Genomic DNA, 19,044 nt, shown 5'->3' on the forward strand with positions numbered 1-19,044 from the left:
TTAATTATGAAACAACTTTACAAGTCCAAAGAGGAATGAACCGCTCAAGACGGGAATGGTGAAGTTATCATCCAAACCAAACAAATCTATAAATTCGGATACACTTGCAATCAATCCGCATGCAAGCGAGTACCAGAAAAGATTTAATTTACTGGTTTCCGGTGTCCATGCAATTTCACCTGGACTATCAACCTTTGGTCCATACTTTGTCACAAAATAACCATAAAATAAATAAGAGCTGAATACGCCTGTAATAAAGCTCGCAGCAGATCCAGCAAATGATTTTCCCTTTCTAATTTGAAAAGTATATTTTCCGTAGAGTCTACCGAAAGTCGAAGCAGACGTATCCGCCCAGCTTAACAATACTGCGCTCATCACCAACATGTCCTTGGATAAAAATAGCGTTACTAGTATTATTCCCAATATATACCAAAAGGTTCCATTGTAAGAATTGACTTCGTTGTCTCTTATTATAAACCAAAAGTTTTTCACAAAGGCTTTGTTAAATCCTGGGTTCCTTAAGCGAAGAAAGTCACTTGTAAAAATAATTCCACATATAGTACAGAAGGGAAGAAGCAACTGGTTTGGATTCATACCGATGGAATACAAGTATAGAGTGACAAATCCAATGGATGAATGAAATACTTTTCTAGGTATTTCATGCTTTACCAAAAACTTCTGTAACGACAGTCTCTCACTGTGCCTTTTAGGGGACGTGCCATCTTTTTCAGTGGTCTCTTGGATATCAACAACCTCGGCTTCAACCTCAATGACTTCATCATCAAGATCAATATTATCACTTTCAAATTCATCGGCACTAATATTTATGGATTCCGTGTAAGTGGCATCCTCCTCTTCTACGTAAGAACCATCATTGTCAAAATCCAAAATTGTTTTGTCTGGCCTAAGTTTAGGTGTCCCTGGCTTCAGCCTTAAAGTGCGTTGAGACGTCGGTGTAGATGGAAGCTGGATACCAAAAGCCATGACTTTAGCTCAAGAAATGAATTACGGCTTGACTATGTTTACCTTAGTCAAAGTTAAATTAATCGATCTCAATATTTGTATAAAAAATATTTTTCCTGATCTTACAATTCTCATAATATCGTACAAAAGCGCACTTTGGTGACGTGATACATAAATACCAAACCGATAAGAGTTGAGACGATCACTCAAACATTTATAATATTGAAAGTCATGCTATATGAATGAAAGCATATTAGCTATTAACTCCTAATTGTCTCTGAGAAAGTATAGGTCTTAATTTGAATGTTACTTAGGGCGACATATCTACATGTATAGAGTTGGACCTAGAAACACAATTGCAAAATATCTTTTTACATTATAAACTTTTCTCTTGTTAGTGAAGACGACTGAAAAATAGTGGCTGAATCAGCATTCAAAAACTATGATGGCCAATTGAAGAAAAGTTTATAAAAAGTATATATCTTGACCAATACCATAGAGCCTCATTACTTATTCACTTCATCGCAAGATGACATGACCTGTTTTGCAATTTCAAAATATGGCGTGGAAAGTGGAGACTTGGGATCACTAACAACAATAGGCTTGCCTGCGTCTGCTTGTGCACTAATTTCTTCATTTAAGGGGATTGAACCAAGTATTTCAATGTTCAATCTTTTAGCTTCTCTTTCAACACTGTCTGTACCAAATATATGTGCTTCATGGCTGCAATGAGGACACACGTAGAAAGCCATGTTTTTGACAATACCCAATATAGGTACATGAACCTTATTATACATTGTCACACCTTTAACAGCATCTAGGAGAGCTATTTCTTGCGGAGTCGTGACTATAACAGCTCCATCAATTTTAATTTGCTGACTTATAGTAAGCTGGGTATCACCGGTACCGGGTGGCATGTCAATGACCAAATAGTCTAACGGAGACCATTCAACTTCGAACAAGAGTTGTTGCATAGCTTTCATGACCATCAATCCTCTCCATACAACTGCATTATCTGGACTTATCATGTATCCCATCGACATCGACTCAATCCCATAATTTGAAAGCGGTAATAGCTTACCATCATCAGTTAAACGAGGTTCTGAGGATAAATTTAGTAATCGTGGAATTGACGGCCCAAAGAGGTCGGCATCTAAAAGCCCAACCCGTTTGCCATTGGCTTGTAATGCAAGAGCAAGATTAGCTGCAACTGTAGATTTTCCAACTCCACCTTTGGCTGATGATACCAATATCACCCTGTCAACATTTGCTATTCTTTTCTTTACAGGCAATCCTCTAGACATGCGTTTAGCTTCTCCATCACCACCGTTACGGGACCCTATCTTTGGTAATCCTAAAGGGTTTTCATGCAAGTTTATTCTCGAATTATGAAGCCCTCTAAACAATGGTACACGTAGCGAAGATATGCCTTTACTTAGTAGCCTGGACTCTGTTATGTACATTTTGATCGGAAGAGTTGATGACTAAAATATAGATTATACATATTTTTCAATATGAAGTCATCATGAGATTTTTGCGATGAGACAAGATCTAGTTTTCATACCAGTCATTTAATCAGCTTATACAGATGACAGTAAACATAATACGACATATTCAATACTTTAACAAGATTGGAAATTGTATTTTAAAGACCAAAAGATTCTATTCGGTCAATTCGATTACGCAACCTACAATCTATGCTTTATCCACAAAATTTGGAACATCTGCCATAGGCGTAGTTAGGGTGTCAGGACCACAATCTACTTATGTATTCGATAAACTCACGAAATCCAAAAGAATTCCAGATCCTCGTAAGGCTACCGTGAAGAAATTATATTCGCCAACTAGTGGTATTCTTCTCGATGAAGCTTTAACCATATTTTTTGAGCTGCCAAATTCATATACTGGAGAAAACCTTCTTGAGTTTCACCTTCATGGAGGAGTAGCTATAATAAGATCTGTTATAAAGGCAATTAAAGACTTGCATGAACCGTCAAAAGGAATATATCTTAGATATGCGGAGCATGGAGAGTTTTCTAGAAGGGCATTTATTAATGGCAAGTTTGATTTAACGGAAATTGAAGGCATAAGAGACGTCATAAACGCTGAAACAGAGTCACAAAGGATTGCAGCCTTGGTATCATCAACCGGAGGCACTAAGCAATTATTTCACAAATGGAGGGAACAGATAGTCCAAAATATTGCCTTAATGACAACTGTAATTGACTTTGGGGAAGACCATGATATTGAAGAAGTTGATGCATTGTTTGAAATGGTGAGTTGTAATATAACTAAATTATCCGAAGAAATGAAGGCCTATTTAAGAAAGGTTCAAGGTTCTGAGATTTTGCTAAAAGGTATAAAACTAACATTGGTAGGACCTCCTAACGCTGGGAAATCTTCCTTGTTGAATTTCCTTGCCAACAAAGATGCAGCAATTGTAAGTGAAATAGCTGGTACTACCAGAGATATCATTGACATTCCTTTGGATATTAATGGTTATAAGGTTGTTGTTGGAGATACAGCTGGGATAAGATCACTATCGACAGCGAACCCTATTGAGGAAGAAGGTATAAAAAGAGCAAAGAATAAATCATTGCTCGGAGATTTTGTGCTCTTAGTTTTACCTGTGGACCAGTTCGATGAAATAGGCGATCTTGTTGACCACATTGACTTACTTAAGAAAGAAAATAAGAAGTTTTTAGTGGTTTTGAATAAAGAAGATCTTTTAAATGGGCCCAATCAACGAGAAACTATACTCAAGAAGTATAGCTCAATTCTCGATCTACCGAAGAGCAAGTTCTTTTTCGTTTCTAGTATTACAGGTCGTGGTATACCTGGATTAACAGAAGCAATAACTACCGAATTCAAATCACTTGCATTGAGTTCTGAATCAGATCCTATAGTTGTTTCAAATCGAATTCAGGACTTGATAGAAAATGACATCCTTCATGGGTTTAATCAGTTTTTTATTTGGAAGAAAGAAGATGACATAGTCTTAGCATCTGAGTGCTTAAAACAGTCTATAGAAGGTATCGGTAAGATAACTGGAGAAGGTGTTGGTGTTGAAGAAATTTTGGGTGTAGTCTTTTCCAGTTTTTGTATAGGGAAGTAATTTCAGGACCGAGTGAAATGATATATTATTTAAACTATATCTTACACACTATTACATATCACAAAAAACTTCACCTGCTCAACGTCCCATGACATCTTCATTTGCTGGAGCTGGTGCCTCGTATGCCGCCCTGATATCTCATCGCTTTCTTCTTTCGGTGGGGATTTCTTAATTTTTTTGCTTAAAGAAGGTGCAACTTTGCATTCGAAGGAAAGTATATTTAAACCATAGCTTAGCTTCAAATCATACAGTATGCCGAGCAAATCCTCTTTCCCATTTTCTCTATCTTCAAAGAACTCTCCACTATTCGTAACCTCATCCTCATTCACGTGTAAGCTGCACTGGAACTCTTCATTCGATCCCATACCAACATAGGTTTGGCCATTCGCTAAATCCGGCTTCTTGACATGACAAAGCAATGAATGCAATGAAATTTTTAAGCTCAAAAATGAAGACGTGTCTGGTGCTAATGAGAGAGTATAAGACAGTGATGCATAGCCATTGGCTTTAAACTTGTAATCAAACATAGTTACTGCAGAAGAGAATGAATGCATGGGGAACAAACTCTGCTTAAAAGCTTGTATTTTAGAAAGCGAAACAGAGCTTTGCACTTGTTGGATCTGTTGATAGGCCAGCTGCGTGAGTTGTGAGACATGTGAAAGGGATGTAGATAACGAAACACCTTGTATGATTGCTTCTGATTCTGGAATACACGGCGGTGACTTGCCCATAACATTAGAAGGAGCAGACATCAAAAGTTCACTTTTCAGTGATAAGTTTTTCTCAGGATCATCCGAATATACCTCTTTTGCGTTCTTCTCCTTTTCATCTTCCACAGAAGATTGCACTGATCCTTCGTCTATTTCATCTTTTTCAGCTGGTTCAATTTCATCTTCATTTTTCACTTCAATACCTTTGTTTGAGCGCTTTTTAGGGACATCGGGAGACTTTTCCTCCGAGGATTTGAGTTTTAAGCTTAGCTTAACTTTTGCTGGTGCTTGATCTTTACTTTCGGGATTCTTCACTTTCAATTTCAACTTATTCTTTCTTTCTCTAATCTCCTCCGCTTTTGACTTAACATCATTGAACTTTTCTTCAAAGAAATTTTGAAGCTTCACGGAATCTTGATGAATTAATGAAGATGGGTCGTTGAATGTCTGTGCATTTGTGAATATGGCCGAGGTTGCATCATAAAACCTCTGTAGATTGTCTAAAATGGATACTTTGGAGGATAAAATTTTTCCTTTGTCTAATTTATTAAGTACATTGTTGAAGGAAGTAGGCTTTTTAATAACTTTGAAGTACTCCGGGTACTCTTTGGGGTCTATATCGTCCATGAATGGTCCACTGATAACGCCGATTTCAGGAAACTCATGATCGGCGACCTCCTTGACTAGAGTTTTACAAATACCAGAAAGATTATTAAAAGTTAATTCCAAAGATTTGTTTTCAGGTTCTATGTGATCGGCTTCCTTCTTGTGGCTCTTCTTAGCCTTTTTTGAATCTTTTGAAAGAGGTGACGGTTCTTCGGGCGCTCCATGTGATTCCTCGAAGCTTTTAACTTGATCATCAACGAACTCGTATATTCTGGAAGCATCAGCAACAATCCAGGACTCCGGGTCATTATATGCTAAAGCATTGTCGTGAAGTAATTTAAAATCACTCAAGAACTCTTCGGGATTTTCTGAATATTTTCCTTTGGATGCCTTCTTCTGAATATCAGAAATAGTAATAGGACTAGTGATCACGACATAATAGTCTGGGTATAATTTCTTAGAGGGTAATTTTATAAAAGGTTCAGTCAAAGGCCTATCGTTATCAGCTCTTAATTCGTTGACCAATTTCAAAGTTGAATTATGAAACTGCTTTAGCTCATCCTGTGAAAACGCTCTTTTTTGCTTCTTTGAAGAAGAGCTTGAGCTTCCAGGAGTTTTTCTTTTTGAACTCATTATGTTTCTGTAGTCTTTTTTTATATGTTAACGAGTATATCACCTGAGATTGAGAGTCGAATGTTTACTTCGATCCCGTCATGCTACCTTCTCGGCAAAACCGTAAAAAAAAAAAAATGCTAGTAATTACAGTTTAGAGGGGATCAGATAATCGATGCTCAACACAGAGCTTATGAACTAGAGTCTCAAAGGTATTAGTAATGGAGAATACTAATGGCATTAGCATTCTATATGGATCCGAGACTGGAAATGCACATGACTATGCCCAATATTTGAGTCGGCGTCTCAGATACTTTCTGATAGAGCCTACTTTGGCTTCTATGGATGACTTTCCATTGAAGAACTTGATTACAAGTACTAAATATTTAATCGTCATTTGCTCAACTACAGGTCAGGGAGAGCTACCCCATAATTCAAAAAAATTCATGAAATTTCTTCTTAAGAAAAAGTTGCCACAAGACCTTTTGGGTCATATCAGAATAACATCATTTGGCATAGGAGATAGTTCTTATCCAAAGTTCAATTATGCTATTAAGAAAATTCATGCAAGGCTCATGCAATTAGGGTGCCAAGAGTTAAGTGCTAGATGTGAAGCTGATGAATTATCACCTGAAGGCATAGACGGATATTATAAAGAATGGGAAGGGAAGGTTATTGCAGCTTTACAGCTGCACATACCTAGAATGGTCGAGGTTGATGATTCAATTCTGTTACCACCAGAAAATCCAATTATCATAAGTGAAAACGCCTCAAACGTTGATACAATACTGCAACACAAGGCACTAGTACTTTCAAGGAACCAAGATGGTATGAAGGTAGGCAAAATTAAATTGAACAAGAGGATTACTCTGATCGATCATTTCCAAGACGTTAGACATATCTTGATCGAATCTAATGATTTAGATTATTCACCTGGAGACACAGTCGCTCTCTATCCCTGTAACGATGATACTAGCGTGGAAATTTTGATGCGTCTGCAGCCACATTGGATTCCTTATGCTGACAAACCTTTGGAAATTGGAAATACAGTTCCCTCAATTCCTGGTGGCTTTATTGAAAAACTGAACCTTACCTTGAGGTCGCTTTTCAAGTACCATTTAGATATCCAATCAATTCCACGAAGGTCATTTTTCATGTTATTATGGCATTTTTGTGATTCTTCAAGTGAAGATGGAGCTCGTGAACAAGAAAAGTTGAAAGAATTTAGCAGAATCGAAGAAAGCGAAGAGCTTTATAATTATGCAAACCGTCCAAGGCGACTGATATTAGAAACAGTGTTAGAATTTCAACAGAACTTGAAAATTCCCATTGAATATGTTTTCGACTTGTTTCCCACTATCAAGCCTCGATTATTTCTGATAGCCTCCAAGCCAAGTCAAAACTTTATAGAGATTGTCGTAGCTATTGTCGAATATAAAACAATTATTCGCAGAATTCGGCGGGGTTTGTGCTCTAAATGGCTTAAACTGCTTAAAGAAGGGGACCAGATTACGATTTCAGTTCATAGATCTGGACTTAGGTTTCAGCTGTCTGATATACCCCCTCCACCCATTATAATGGTTGCACCAGGAACTGGAGTCGCTCCAATGAAATCTTTGATTGAAGATATATCGCTGAAGCACAGTGGACAAGAGTTACACTTATTCTACGGCTGTCGTTACAAAGATAAAGATTTTTTATTCTCTGATAGGTGGCAGCAATTATCAAAATCGGAGAGTTTTCATATATATCCTTGTTTTTCCAGAGACTTATCCAGCGGCCCAAAATATGTGCAGCATGAACTCTTTAATAAAAAGATGCTCATCGGAGATTTGATTTTGAACAAAAATGCAATAGTCTTTGTCTGCGGTTCTAGTGGGAGTATGCCTAGAGAAGTGCGAATAACATTAGTCGAGATATTGTCCAGTTTTAGGAATATGTCCACCCAAGATGCTGATGGCTATCTTTTGTCAATGGAAGGGAGCGGTAGATATAAGCAAGAAACATGGTAAGTGTGTAGTCGTTTCTTCTCATCTTGGTAATCATAGATATAGAAAAGTTAATATACAGTATTTATTCTTGATTTTGTCCAAACAGTACAACTGCTCTCTTATTCGTGTGTTGGAGCTGACAACGGGAGAAACACTCAGCTAAGAAGCCGTATCCTGAACTATGATACAGTCGTTGAAATATGCCGCGAGTAAGGCTATTCGTGGATCAGCTCTTATAGCTCGCGACAAACTTATTAAAAGCTATAGTCAAAGCACGAAGTCTTATCCTGAAAAGATAACTCTAGATAGAAATACTTTCAAGACTGACGAGTGGACCAATGTTCCTTCATTTATCTTAGAGTTAACTGAGAGGAAGTTGCACCTCGACAAAAATCACCCAATTGGCATCTTGAGAGAACTAATTGAACATAATTTCAATGGATTAGGGTATACCTTCTACAATGATTTCAAGCCATGCGTAACGACATATGAGAATTTTGACGTCTTGGGGTTCCCTCAAGATCACCCGGGAAGATCGAAGTCAGATACATATTATGTGAATAAGGATCATCTTTTGAGAACTCACACCTCCGCACACGAACACGAATGTTTCCAGACATGTACAACACCTGGGTATTTCATTACCGCCGATGTATATAGGAAAGATGAAATCGACAGGACCCATTATCCCGCTTTTCACCAAATGGAAGGTGCTCGGTTATGGTCTCAGAACCAGCCTAATCTAGCTCAGCAAATTTTGCATGATATTGATGCTATTCCTAAAACAAATATCATAGTAGATGATCCTTTCAGGGATGTGCCCTTTAATTCCGAGAATCCAAAGCAGGACTACATGTCAAATGAAGAGGTAAGACTTATAAGTATTCATCTCAAAAAGACTATAGAATATATGGTAAATCTCGTCTTTGAAGCTGCTAAAGAGTCGGCTCTCTCAGCAGGCTCGACTGACCCGCTGTTGAAAGAACCATTGAAGATTCGTTGGGTCGAAGCTTTTTTCCCATGGACTTCGCCTTCTTGGGAGATCGAAGTCTGGTGGAAGGGTGAATGGCTCGAATGCTGTGGTTGTGGATTAGTCCAGCAGCAAGTATTAAAAAATTCTGGGTTGCCAAATGACAAGTTGGGCTGGGCTTTTGGATTGGGATTAGATCGGATTGCTATGATTTTGTTTGGAATCCCCGATATTAGACTCTTCTGGACATTAGATGAGAGATTTACGAAACAGTTTCTGCAAGGAAAGATTCTGACATTTGTTCCTTACTCAAAGTATCCAGGAATAAAGAGGGATGTTTCTTTCTGGTTGATTGATGGCAACTCGTTGCATGCTAATGAAGTGATGGAAATCGTTCGTCATCGAGGTGGTGATTTGGTTGAAAATGTCGAATTAATTGATCAATTTATTCATCCTAAATCTAAAAAGCATTCCCAATGTTATAGAGTTCACTATCAATCTATGGATAGAAACCTTACAAATAATGAAGTTAACACCATACATAAGAACGTAGAGGATGATCTAGTCAAATATTTTGACGTTGAAATTCGTTGAAGACAATTGTATATAGTTAGAAATATAAACTGTCCTGTATTTAATAAAAGTTCTCGTGAGAATTATGTTTGTGTCATATGTTGATTAACATGATTTTTTCACTAACGATTCAAATAGCTCATAACAAAGTGTGTTAAGGAAGCGAATTTTGAAAGGAGATTATGTTAGGGTTGTGCTTAGGTAGCCCGTTGAAAGCATTAACCCTGGGCTCGATGGGCCCTTTAAGTCTGAGAATTTTGCTTAGTAATGTTACAAAAAGATTTAAACATGAGTATGCTCCTCGTTATAAGCAAATTCGTAAAGCATTTAAAGGTAGGGTCAGCGTTAATACAGGTGGATCTATCAAAGGAAAGAGTCTCGAGTTTGGCGAGTATGGCTTGAGATTGAAATCGAATGGTATCCGTATGTCGGCTATCCAGTTGCAAGAAGCTGACAAGGTTATAAGAAGAGAAATTAGACCCTCTGGGGGCCAGTTAATAACTCGATTCTCTTGTAATATTCCAGTATGTGTTAAAGGGAACCAGACGAGAATGGGTAAAGGTAAAGGATCTTTCGATCACTGGGCATGTCGTGTGACTACAGGTAAGGTTTTATTTGAAATCAGGGGTCAAGTTCACGAGAGAGTTGCAAGAGAAGGATTACGAAAGGCAGCGGACAAATTACCTGGATTATTAGAGATTATAACCAAGGATTCCAAACCTAGAGTCAGTCTCACACAATGTATCGACAAGCCAGAGAAAATCGATTATGTTGAATACTTGAATAACAATGCAACTAAAAAGTGGGCAAATATTCAAGCTTCCCGTCTGGACATTTACCGCATGTATCGTGGACGCTAATAGTCTGTCGTTAGTTGTATATCCTGTAAATAAATAGACTGTAAATGAAGACCGATCAAAAATACTTTTATGTGTCATATTCTGTTCACATTGTAAGCGTATTCTTTTAACAGCGAACTGTAACGTCTGTGCGACAGAGTCGTAATTCTTTTTTAACTCTTTGCATTATAAATGAGGAAACATGTCGAATAAAGCTGATGTATCGAAGTTGGTTCACCATTCACTCAATACTTTAACACAATTGGTAGAATCAGATACTGAAATCACTTTAATAGACCTTAATCTAATTGAGAATTTAAACACTAATCAATCACTAAACTATATCAACTTGGAGCAGAGCTTCGTTATCTTGGATAAGGATGCTAAAAACTTAGAACAAATGAGTAAGTTAAATTAGAGTGTTAGGTAATGTAAATAATGTCTTGTTTGAACCATTCAATCATGGTTGTAAAGACTCAACTTGCATTACGAAAAGCTATATGATAGCATTTTATTTGTTTTCATTCAGTTTCAGTACTAATCATTTCTACAGAGAAAGAGTACACACATTGTGTGGATATGTTAGACTCCATCGAAAAGTCAGTTAGCAAAATTGAAGCAATTACAAAAGAGCTTGACCATTGGTCGAAAGATTTAGAGTCAAAAGTGAATGGTATTTCAGATTAACAGAACTATGAAGAAACGATAAGTAGGCTTAGGAAATGCTATATAGGAATTTTCTAAAGCATTAGAAACTCCTTGCACAAAATAAGTGTACTGTTTGTGGTGTCATGCGGTATATTAAATGACAAATGTATTTGTGTCTTTGATGATCTCACATTAGATCCATGATTTTCCAAGGAGTAGAAAGAAGCTCGTGATTATGCTCTTTCACAATGTCACATCTGTGATACGCATCTCTTTGATGATTATTTCCGTCTTGTCGTACACGGTTCCCAGATCTATTTATTATTCTGATACGGTGAAGAGACAGCTAGAAGAGATTTCACCAAAAGAATCTCAAGAATCTCTGGCTATCTCAGGAAGAGGCTTAACACCCCTAAGCGACCTTGTGGGACTTTTTCGTATTGATTTTTCAAGTAGGAATAATGACATTAATATCAACCATAAGGAAGCAGACCCTCAGCTGTCTTTCGAAACTCCGCAAGGGGAATTGTCTGAAGATGACTTGATTCTTCGTGTCATGAGACCAGTGGTACTCAAGCTTGCTGGAAAACTCAAAGACAGGCTCGTAAGGAAGACATATGTTTTGGGAGGACTCATAAGGGATTCGACAAGGCCTTCCAATTTAAGAGCAACAATATTTAATGCAACTACTTGGACACATAATGCGGCCTTGTTCCGTAATGGAGTCAAATCTGTGCACAAATATTTGATGAGCGATGAAACCAACTCTCTCAAAATTCTGACTGACATTAACGCCTCTAAAGCGCATACTTTGGCTAATTCGTCAGAGCTTCCGCGTCATCTGAGCAACATATCGTCCGAAAATAAAAGTTTAGATGTCATTTATGAAATAATATTAAGAAAAGCGTTGAAGCAAAACAGGGCTAAAGCAAGAGTCATGAAGAGTATAAAGTTAAATTTGATTCGCATCGTTAGCCAAAAGTTAAAAAATACTTTTAGACGATTGTTCTCGGGGTCCGAAGCTTCCAAAAAGCACACAGGGGTACAAAAACAATGTATTGAAGGATTGGGTACGGAACTCGAAGCCCTAACTCTGCTTGATCACATTGTAAGGTATAAAAGTCAAGTTGTTGCTGACAATAAGGAGCCTTTGGTGACCAAATCAATTCAAGTGCAGGTATCGAAGAAAACTGAAGAACCCCAGTTTGTTCTGGTTGATGGACAAACGAGACATTCCAAAATTCATGGTCTGACTAAGACTACGGTCCGCTCTAGTGCTCCTTCATTTCGATTTCAGATCAAATTATTGATTGGAACTGTATTATTTTTGACACCTGTATATCTTTAATCATACTAAACTTGTACTTCATAAGCATGCTTCCCGAAAATTAACCTCAAAAGATACATATCCGTTAGTCACGATATTGTTTGTAGTTTTTTGTTGCGAAATTATGGAACGCTAATTTTGACGTCAAATCGCAAATATCGCATCTTCGAATTTTATATGTGAGCGGTAACTAAAGCATGTCCAAACTGCCACCAGGATCTGAGGATAAACCGGAACATGGTCCCTCATTAGAGCTACATGATGAGAATAATGACATATACAACGATGGGGACGGGGAAGGAGCTGAAGAAGATGAGTTCTCATCAGAAGAGCCGATGGATTATTTTGTCCCTGGGGGGCAAAAAGAGAATATAGATGAAAGAACAGGACACCGGGTTCCACTTATAGGGCGAAGGTTCTCCAGAACTGATGCAAGCTCTATTGTGGGTGGTGAGTCTGTTGTTGATTTGACAGAAAATAAGGATATCAGAGAACAGAAAGGTCCGAAGCCAGCTAAGGTGCCACAAGATGTACAAGACGATTCCCAGAAGGTTTTTTCCTTTTCATTACCTTTTGGTGGATTATCTACGATTCGATCTAAAATACTGTCTTTTAAATTTGAACCTTATCTTCCAATAATTAGTCCATCACATGATGATATAAAGGATGATATAAGAGACAAACTTCAAAGGCAACAGCTGATAAGCACGATAGAGGAAGCTCAATATTTCAAGCATTTCAAGGGCACTGATGACGCCAGGCTAAGAGCTGTTAAGAAATCTTTGACAAGTAATATCAACGAAATGCTTCCGGAATTTATCCACAAGAGGACGAAGGAAGATTGGGAAGCGATATATGACGATATTGACGGTAATATTGTGATAATGGGAGGTTACAGAGGGTCGATTTTGAGAGACGCTAAAACGCACAAACGGGTATGGATTCCAATAAAAGCTGGCTTTCACTTGAGAAAGATTAATTTATTATTGGGACCCACGAAAGATGATGAGTTGAATGCATCTCGTTTTATTTATCCCGATGGTGTCTTGAAAAATATTGGTCCAATAGATATTTGCAAAAGACTAATAAAGAAGCTTGAATCTAATCCTAACACTAATGTGAAAGAGTTTGGTTATGACTGGAGATTGAGTGGTGAGCTTCTTTCTGAGGAATTAGTTAAATTCTTGACCGAGATATATAATGAAACTGGTAAGCCAACATTAGTAATAGCACACTCAATGGGAGGCATAATTGCACATGGGGCTCTCCAAAAAAACCCAAAACTATTCCGATCAATAGTTTATGTCGGACTGCCAAGCGAATGCTTGAATATTCTAGGTCCAATAAGGTTTGGAGACTCGGTAATCTTGTCAGACAAGATATTAACTTTCGAGACAAATTTCATGATGAGATCGAGCTTCCTTTTCTTACCACTAAGTGGAAGAGTTTTTGTAAACCCTGAAACCCACGAACACTATGACCTAGACTACTTCAATCCTGACACTTGGGTCGAATTTAATTTAAATCCTTTAGTTTCTAAAAAAAGGAAGTTGATGGAACAAAATAAATCACCTAATCTTCAGCTACCTGAATCTGGAGGATCATTTCCGTCAATTAATAGCATTAGCTCCAAGTTTAGAATATACCGGAGTAAGTCATTGTCTAGAAAGCATAAACCAGCAGACTTAGAAAGCAGTCTCTCATCTAATTTAGCATCCACATCTTCTTTGAAGTCGGAATCCCCTCCATTGTTATCACCTTCGAACGGTCAATCTGATGAAAGTAATTTGAGTTTCTCATTTACATTTAAACAGGCCTACAATTACCTAAAGGAGACTTTAGCACTGACTAAGAAATTCATTTTAGGTCTAGACTATAGAGAAGATCTAGCATGCGAATACCCACCGTTGGCTATTGTTTACGGTAATAGGGTGCCTTCTGTGAGAGGGTCCTGTGTACATAGCCTTGAAGATATAAAACAAGGAAACTATTACCAGTTTTATTATGGTCATGGCGATGGTGTTGTTCATCAAAAGTGGTTAATGCCTGAAAGGAAAGGCTTCAAATTTTACGACCACGAGACTTCTGAAGGTGAAATAGTGGGAAAGTTCCCTAGCAAATGCGGTCATGTCAACCTTATGACAGATTTTAAAGCCATGGGACTCGCACTTGGTGCAGTGTTTGAAGCCGAAAAGAAATGGGACGAGAAGAAACGAAAGCAAAAGCATAATCGTCTATTAAAACTTCGAGACCATACGTCTAGTCCTGATTCTTGTGATACCTTGACTTGATGATAGTTATGCATAATTACTATTTATAAAGATTAAGAATTTTACTCTGATTCACTTTCCTCGTAGTATTCTACAGAAATCCAAAGACTGCAACTATCGCATTGCACCACAATCTGGTATCCACCAATTCCATTTTCAGTACCATTTATTTGCAAGTCATTCTCAGAAAGCATCATTCCTCTTCGTTTTTGGCACCTAGGACAATCCTTATACCATATCAAGCTCTCGTTATTTTCTTCGACGGTAAAATCATTTAAATTATATAAATCTAAGCCGTCACCACTAAGAATGAACCCCTGGCCCTTAACTGAACTAGCCAAGTTTTTATCATAAATCTGCCGCAGTTTCGTATCCAGGAGAACTCTATGAGCTTCCTTTACAATTACAACTTGATTTTGATCATCGTGTTTGCCTGATTTATCAGGATGAATCGATAGTAACTTCTCTCTATATGCTACCTTTATTTCCTCAGTCACTGCCGTAGGACTTACGCCTAGAATATCATAATATGATCTGCCATTATCACGATTTTGACTCCATCGATCCATTAATTTTATTGTTGACTTTGAGCTCGTTAGACTTTGAATGGAAAGTGTTGATCATCTCATCTCTAATTTTCACGTGTAGAAGAAAGCCAAATTTTAGAAAAAAAAAATTTCTGCTCTCGCATTTGAAGCTTAAGAAGATCAAGTGAAGCATATATCATAGATGAAAAGACCTTCAGATACAAGAGCCTTAGATCTTAGAATAGCTTCTTATGATGAGAGCCCATCTTTGGTTGTAGGTTCCTTTTTTAATGGGATCTCTATTCCACCAGAATCTGACTTCAACCTATATAAGCATAAGAAGTCAAATGACTATATTCTCCATGGTGAGAATAATTCATTGGACTATAACGGTGAAACAGACAATAAAGATGATAGTGAATACTTTGTTGCCATATATGATCCAGTTCATAAGTCAGTCGATTTGCAAAAGGCGCCTTTCGTCAGAGGGCATATTCTCAGTAAGTCAAAGAGATCATATAAAGGTCCAGCGGTGAAGCAAGCCGGAATTAAGAATTATCTTCAGCGTAATGCGTTAGGTGAGGCATTTGGAACGAAAAAAGCTAGGGCTGCTATCACTAATATAGAACGAAACAGGATCGATTCAGAAAAACTTCAAGATGCGGAGTTAGACATCGTGGAGAATGTCAAGGAATCTACTCAAGATATACCAACTGGAGCAGAAATGCAGCAAGTTGTCAGCAATGATAGGCCCACTCCCGCGGCGAATGTTGATGCTACTAACGTTGAGGATATTTATCCACTTCAAAACATTATACCAGAAAAGGAGTGGTCTCTTCTTCGTGTTAATCCTATTTTAAATGAAGATGATGAAAAGAAAAGGTTGGAGCTTTTGCCTTATAATAAATCTATTTACATTTCAAAGAGGATTCCTAAGCTTGTTGACAGGAAAGATACTGAGAAATTGAAGGTTGCTTACTACACATCGTTACTCTTCGGTGTCTATGAGAATAGAAGAGTTAAGGATAAACAAACTTTAATGGATAGATTGCAAAATAAACCTTCTGAAGTGCTTATAGATGGAATCTTGGAGAGATTTGCAGTGCAAAGAGCAACTCAATTTGGTAAATCGAAAGATAGGTCGTTTGTGATAGATCCCCAGCATGAGGATAAACTTTTATGCTATCTCGTCGCCTTGACCTTACACATTGATGATTTTGCTGTTGAATTGCCTCCATTGGCTCATGAGCTAAACATAAAACCCACAAAGCTTGTAAGTATTTGTAAGACTTTGGGAGCAACTGTTAAGTCTGCCACTGCTGCACAAGCTGAGGCATTCGGTATCCCTAAGATTACCGCAAGCACATATAAAGTTGCCACTTTGAAAGTGCCATTCAAATTACCTGAGTTGACTAGAAAAACTAGGAGATAACGTAACATATAGAATTATACTATAATAGCATCCTCATTTCTCATGTCCCATTTCTCATTTTTCATTTTGTCTGCAAGGGTAATTTGACATAGGAAATAAATTAAGTTCTTTTCAGCAATATAGCTCAATTAGCTACTTATATTCACAATGCTGTAATAGATTTTATTGAAATTATATACGTTTTCTTGTAGACTTTCCAACTTCACTATTGAGAAGGCTTAGATTATATTTTTTTTGTAATTACGTTGCTTCTTTTAGACAAATGAAGTATCATCGAACAACGACCACGTTGAACTGTTTAATGTGCATGAATGCCGTACTGGTTCGAGTATACTGATTTTAAATTAACGACATAATCTTCGATCAGTTAAGCTCGTCTATAATGCATACCATATCTAATACACTAAACAATAATCAAGTCTTTATTAGGTACAGAAAGTCTTGGGCTGAAATATTTCAATTTGAAGTCTATCCGTCGATGCACCGATATACCGGAGTCGTAGTGTGAAATGTACGGCATCGTATGTTAATCTCAAAGGAGGTCCGTGAACAAATTGGAACACATGTTCAAACGTTCCTGCGCATTGTTCAATTACATCCATATTCCAAGATGGAACATGCAAGGGTCCAGGTGGTACAAATGCCACGAAGTCGGATGATAATGCGCAATGCTCTGTTGGAAATTTCAATCGTTTGTGTCCTAAGAAATATACAGGCGGACTTACTAAGATAAAGTAATTGCGCTCTTCATTCGTTTTGCTAGCTATTGTCTTTAAAGTGGCCTAGCATTTGGACGTAAGTTTTACTGTGCGACCGCGACAACGTGTAGATCAAGTGGAAGGTATATTGATTTGTATCAGTCTTTAGTGTATTCTTGTTATGTTTTCTCATAGGAAATCAAGCCTTTGAGTATGATTCTAAACTACAAAAAAAAAGATCTATGCATGCTTGTTTTAGCAGCCGTCAGAGTCTTTCGGATAATATGATGCTTTAATCGAAAATCCAGCGATGCTGCACTAATCCGTATTGAGTATACTTATATACAGGATCGATGATGCAAAAATATAGACAACCACAACTGGGGAACGATAGAGATTGGTTCAGTGCAACACACCCCAAAGCCAATTATTGATTTGCAAATCAGGGCCAATGTGGCCCTAATGTACAATCAGATTGCTGGAAAATATGAAGGATATGAATACAAGGAAGATCCACGTTCACCATACTATGACGCACTACGATTAGGCGTAACATAAAAGAGAACATCATAGAGCGCAGAATGAAAATTCATTTTAAAGTTATTCAACCTTGATAATAACGCAATAGACTAAAAAGGTCAAACATGATAAAACCATTCAGTTTTCATTCAAACGTTGTGTCTTCTACAATTTGTCTCCTCGTCTTCAGCTTATTTGGCTTTATATGGGTTGCAGGAGTAGGCGAAAGAGCTACAATCTCGAAGCGTTTTGAGATAGTTCACGCTAAAAGGGATGACGGATTTACTTTCAGGATTTACTCCAACAATATCAGATATAATGCTACGAACTTGTTCGAATATGAGCAGCCTTGGGAAGTTAGAAAAGCTGGTGTTTTGAATGCAATCAAATCGAAAGATACATCACTTCCAATTTTGGTAAGTATTCAAGAGTGCTTGCACAATCAATTGATTGATCTCAAGTTAGGTCTAAACGAGCAAACAAATTCATCGGATTACCCGTGGACTCACTTCGGGGTTGGAAGGGATGATGGTCAAGAAGCAGGAGAATATTCTCCCATTTTATACAATACCAACGATTGGGAATTGCTTAATGGCACTTCCAGATGGCTCAGTACGACTCCTCTTACCCCCAGTATCTTTCCTGGGGCTGACACTAAAAGAATCGTCACTATTACAACATTTAAACATAAAGCCACAGGCAAAATATTGAACTATTTCAATACTCACCTTGATCAACAAAGTCAAGATGCAAGAACTTTTGGGGTTAACGAGATCCTTACTTATATGTCTGAGGTACCGAATACCGCCCAAACGTTTTTCAGTGGTGATTTTAATTCTCTTAGAAACGACACAGCATATATTACTGTCGCACAACATATGAAAGATACTGAGTTAGTTGCCTACAAACATATCAACGATAGCTTACCTACCTATTCTGGCTTCAATCCCCAAGATGATCTCACTGGAGGAACAATTGACTTTATTTGGGCTACTGAAAATACCAACAATGAAGGATCGCCTGTTTCTGCTCTCAGTCATGAAGTGGTTGATAACCTCTATGATGGCTACCGGTTTAGTGACCACAGACCAGTAACAGCAGTTTTGAAGTTAGAAGAAAACTGATAATATTTGAACTCCTGTCTAGTGGTTTGTCCGCTCATCAATTAAAATGATAACTCTTACTATTCTTGTCGTTAAAGATCAAAGATCTTGAAAATTTCACAATTCGTCTCATATTTATTT

General features: G+C 37.6%; 13 protein-coding genes across 13 annotated transcripts; 9 read left to right on the forward strand and 4 right to left on the reverse strand.

The window, feature by feature from the left end:
- PRCAT00005952001 (diacylglycerol kinase) lies at positions 1-984 on the reverse strand (the record flags this gene model as incomplete). The annotated part of the gene is made up of 1 exon (XM_062956061.1): positions 1-984. The coding sequence occupies one exon, from the start codon at positions 982-984 to the stop codon at positions 1-3; it is 984 nt and encodes a 327-aa protein (XP_062812602.1).
- A 485-nt stretch (positions 985-1,469) lies between these two features.
- Positions 1,470-2,426, reverse strand: PRCAT00005953001 (uncharacterized protein; the record flags this gene model as incomplete). The annotated part of the gene is made up of 1 exon (XM_062956062.1): positions 1,470-2,426. One exon carries the CDS (start codon positions 2,424-2,426, stop codon positions 1,470-1,472), a length of 957 nt encoding a protein of 318 aa, XP_062812603.1.
- A 125-nt stretch (positions 2,427-2,551) lies between these two features.
- On the forward strand, positions 2,552-4,078 carry PRCAT00005954001 (uncharacterized protein; the record flags this gene model as incomplete). Its single annotated transcript, XM_062956063.1, has 1 exon — positions 2,552-4,078. One exon carries the CDS (start codon positions 2,552-2,554, stop codon positions 4,076-4,078), a length of 1,527 nt encoding a protein of 508 aa, XP_062812604.1.
- A 41-nt stretch (positions 4,079-4,119) lies between these two features.
- PRCAT00005955001 (uncharacterized protein) lies at positions 4,120-6,027 on the reverse strand (the record flags this gene model as incomplete). The annotated part of the gene is made up of 1 exon (XM_062956064.1): positions 4,120-6,027. One exon carries the CDS (start codon positions 6,025-6,027, stop codon positions 4,120-4,122), a length of 1,908 nt encoding a protein of 635 aa, XP_062812605.1.
- Positions 6,028-6,227: 200 nt separating this feature from the next.
- PRCAT00005956001 (NAPDH-dependent diflavin reductase) lies at positions 6,228-8,018 on the forward strand (the record flags this gene model as incomplete). Its single annotated transcript, XM_062956066.1, has 1 exon — positions 6,228-8,018. One exon carries the CDS (start codon positions 6,228-6,230, stop codon positions 8,016-8,018), a length of 1,791 nt encoding a protein of 596 aa, XP_062812606.1.
- A 160-nt stretch (positions 8,019-8,178) lies between these two features.
- On the forward strand, positions 8,179-9,561 carry MSF1 (phenylalanine--tRNA ligase; the record flags this gene model as incomplete). The annotated part of the gene is made up of 1 exon (XM_062956067.1): positions 8,179-9,561. One exon carries the CDS (start codon positions 8,179-8,181, stop codon positions 9,559-9,561), a length of 1,383 nt encoding a protein of 460 aa, XP_062812607.1.
- A 161-nt stretch (positions 9,562-9,722) lies between these two features.
- PRCAT00005958001 (mitochondrial 54S ribosomal protein uL16m) lies at positions 9,723-10,400 on the forward strand (the record flags this gene model as incomplete). The annotated part of the gene is made up of 1 exon (XM_062956068.1): positions 9,723-10,400. The coding sequence occupies one exon, from the start codon at positions 9,723-9,725 to the stop codon at positions 10,398-10,400; it is 678 nt and encodes a 225-aa protein (XP_062812608.1).
- Positions 10,401-10,581: 181 nt separating this feature from the next.
- On the forward strand, positions 10,582-10,797 carry PRCAT00005959001 (uncharacterized protein; the record flags this gene model as incomplete). Its single annotated transcript, XM_062956069.1, has 1 exon — positions 10,582-10,797. The coding sequence occupies one exon, from the start codon at positions 10,582-10,584 to the stop codon at positions 10,795-10,797; it is 216 nt and encodes a 71-aa protein (XP_062812609.1).
- Positions 10,798-11,262: 465 nt separating this feature from the next.
- Positions 11,263-12,375, forward strand: PRCAT00005960001 (uncharacterized protein; the record flags this gene model as incomplete). The annotated part of the gene is made up of 1 exon (XM_062956070.1): positions 11,263-12,375. One exon carries the CDS (start codon positions 11,263-11,265, stop codon positions 12,373-12,375), a length of 1,113 nt encoding a protein of 370 aa, XP_062812610.1.
- Positions 12,376-12,551: 176 nt separating this feature from the next.
- On the forward strand, positions 12,552-14,645 carry PRCAT00005961001 (uncharacterized protein; the record flags this gene model as incomplete). Its single annotated transcript, XM_062956071.1, has 1 exon — positions 12,552-14,645. The coding sequence occupies one exon, from the start codon at positions 12,552-12,554 to the stop codon at positions 14,643-14,645; it is 2,094 nt and encodes a 697-aa protein (XP_062812611.1).
- A 41-nt stretch (positions 14,646-14,686) lies between these two features.
- Positions 14,687-15,193, reverse strand: PRCAT00005962001 (uncharacterized protein; the record flags this gene model as incomplete). The annotated part of the gene is made up of 1 exon (XM_062956072.1): positions 14,687-15,193. One exon carries the CDS (start codon positions 15,191-15,193, stop codon positions 14,687-14,689), a length of 507 nt encoding a protein of 168 aa, XP_062812612.1.
- A 160-nt stretch (positions 15,194-15,353) lies between these two features.
- On the forward strand, positions 15,354-16,583 carry PRCAT00005963001 (DNA-directed RNA polymerase I subunit; the record flags this gene model as incomplete). Its single annotated transcript, XM_062956073.1, has 1 exon — positions 15,354-16,583. One exon carries the CDS (start codon positions 15,354-15,356, stop codon positions 16,581-16,583), a length of 1,230 nt encoding a protein of 409 aa, XP_062812613.1.
- Positions 16,584-17,925: 1,342 nt separating this feature from the next.
- PRCAT00005964001 (uncharacterized protein) lies at positions 17,926-18,924 on the forward strand (the record flags this gene model as incomplete). Its single annotated transcript, XM_062956074.1, has 1 exon — positions 17,926-18,924. The coding sequence occupies one exon, from the start codon at positions 17,926-17,928 to the stop codon at positions 18,922-18,924; it is 999 nt and encodes a 332-aa protein (XP_062812614.1).
- Between the last annotated feature and the right edge of the window lie 120 nt (positions 18,925-19,044).

The sequence above is a fragment of the Priceomyces carsonii genome (genome assembly GCF_900007245.1).
Source record: "Priceomyces carsonii strain CBS4050 genome assembly, scaffold: Debaryomyces_carsonii_scaffold_7, whole genome shotgun sequence".
Classification (NCBI taxonomy): domain Eukaryota; kingdom Fungi; phylum Ascomycota; class Pichiomycetes; order Serinales; family Debaryomycetaceae; genus Priceomyces; species Priceomyces carsonii.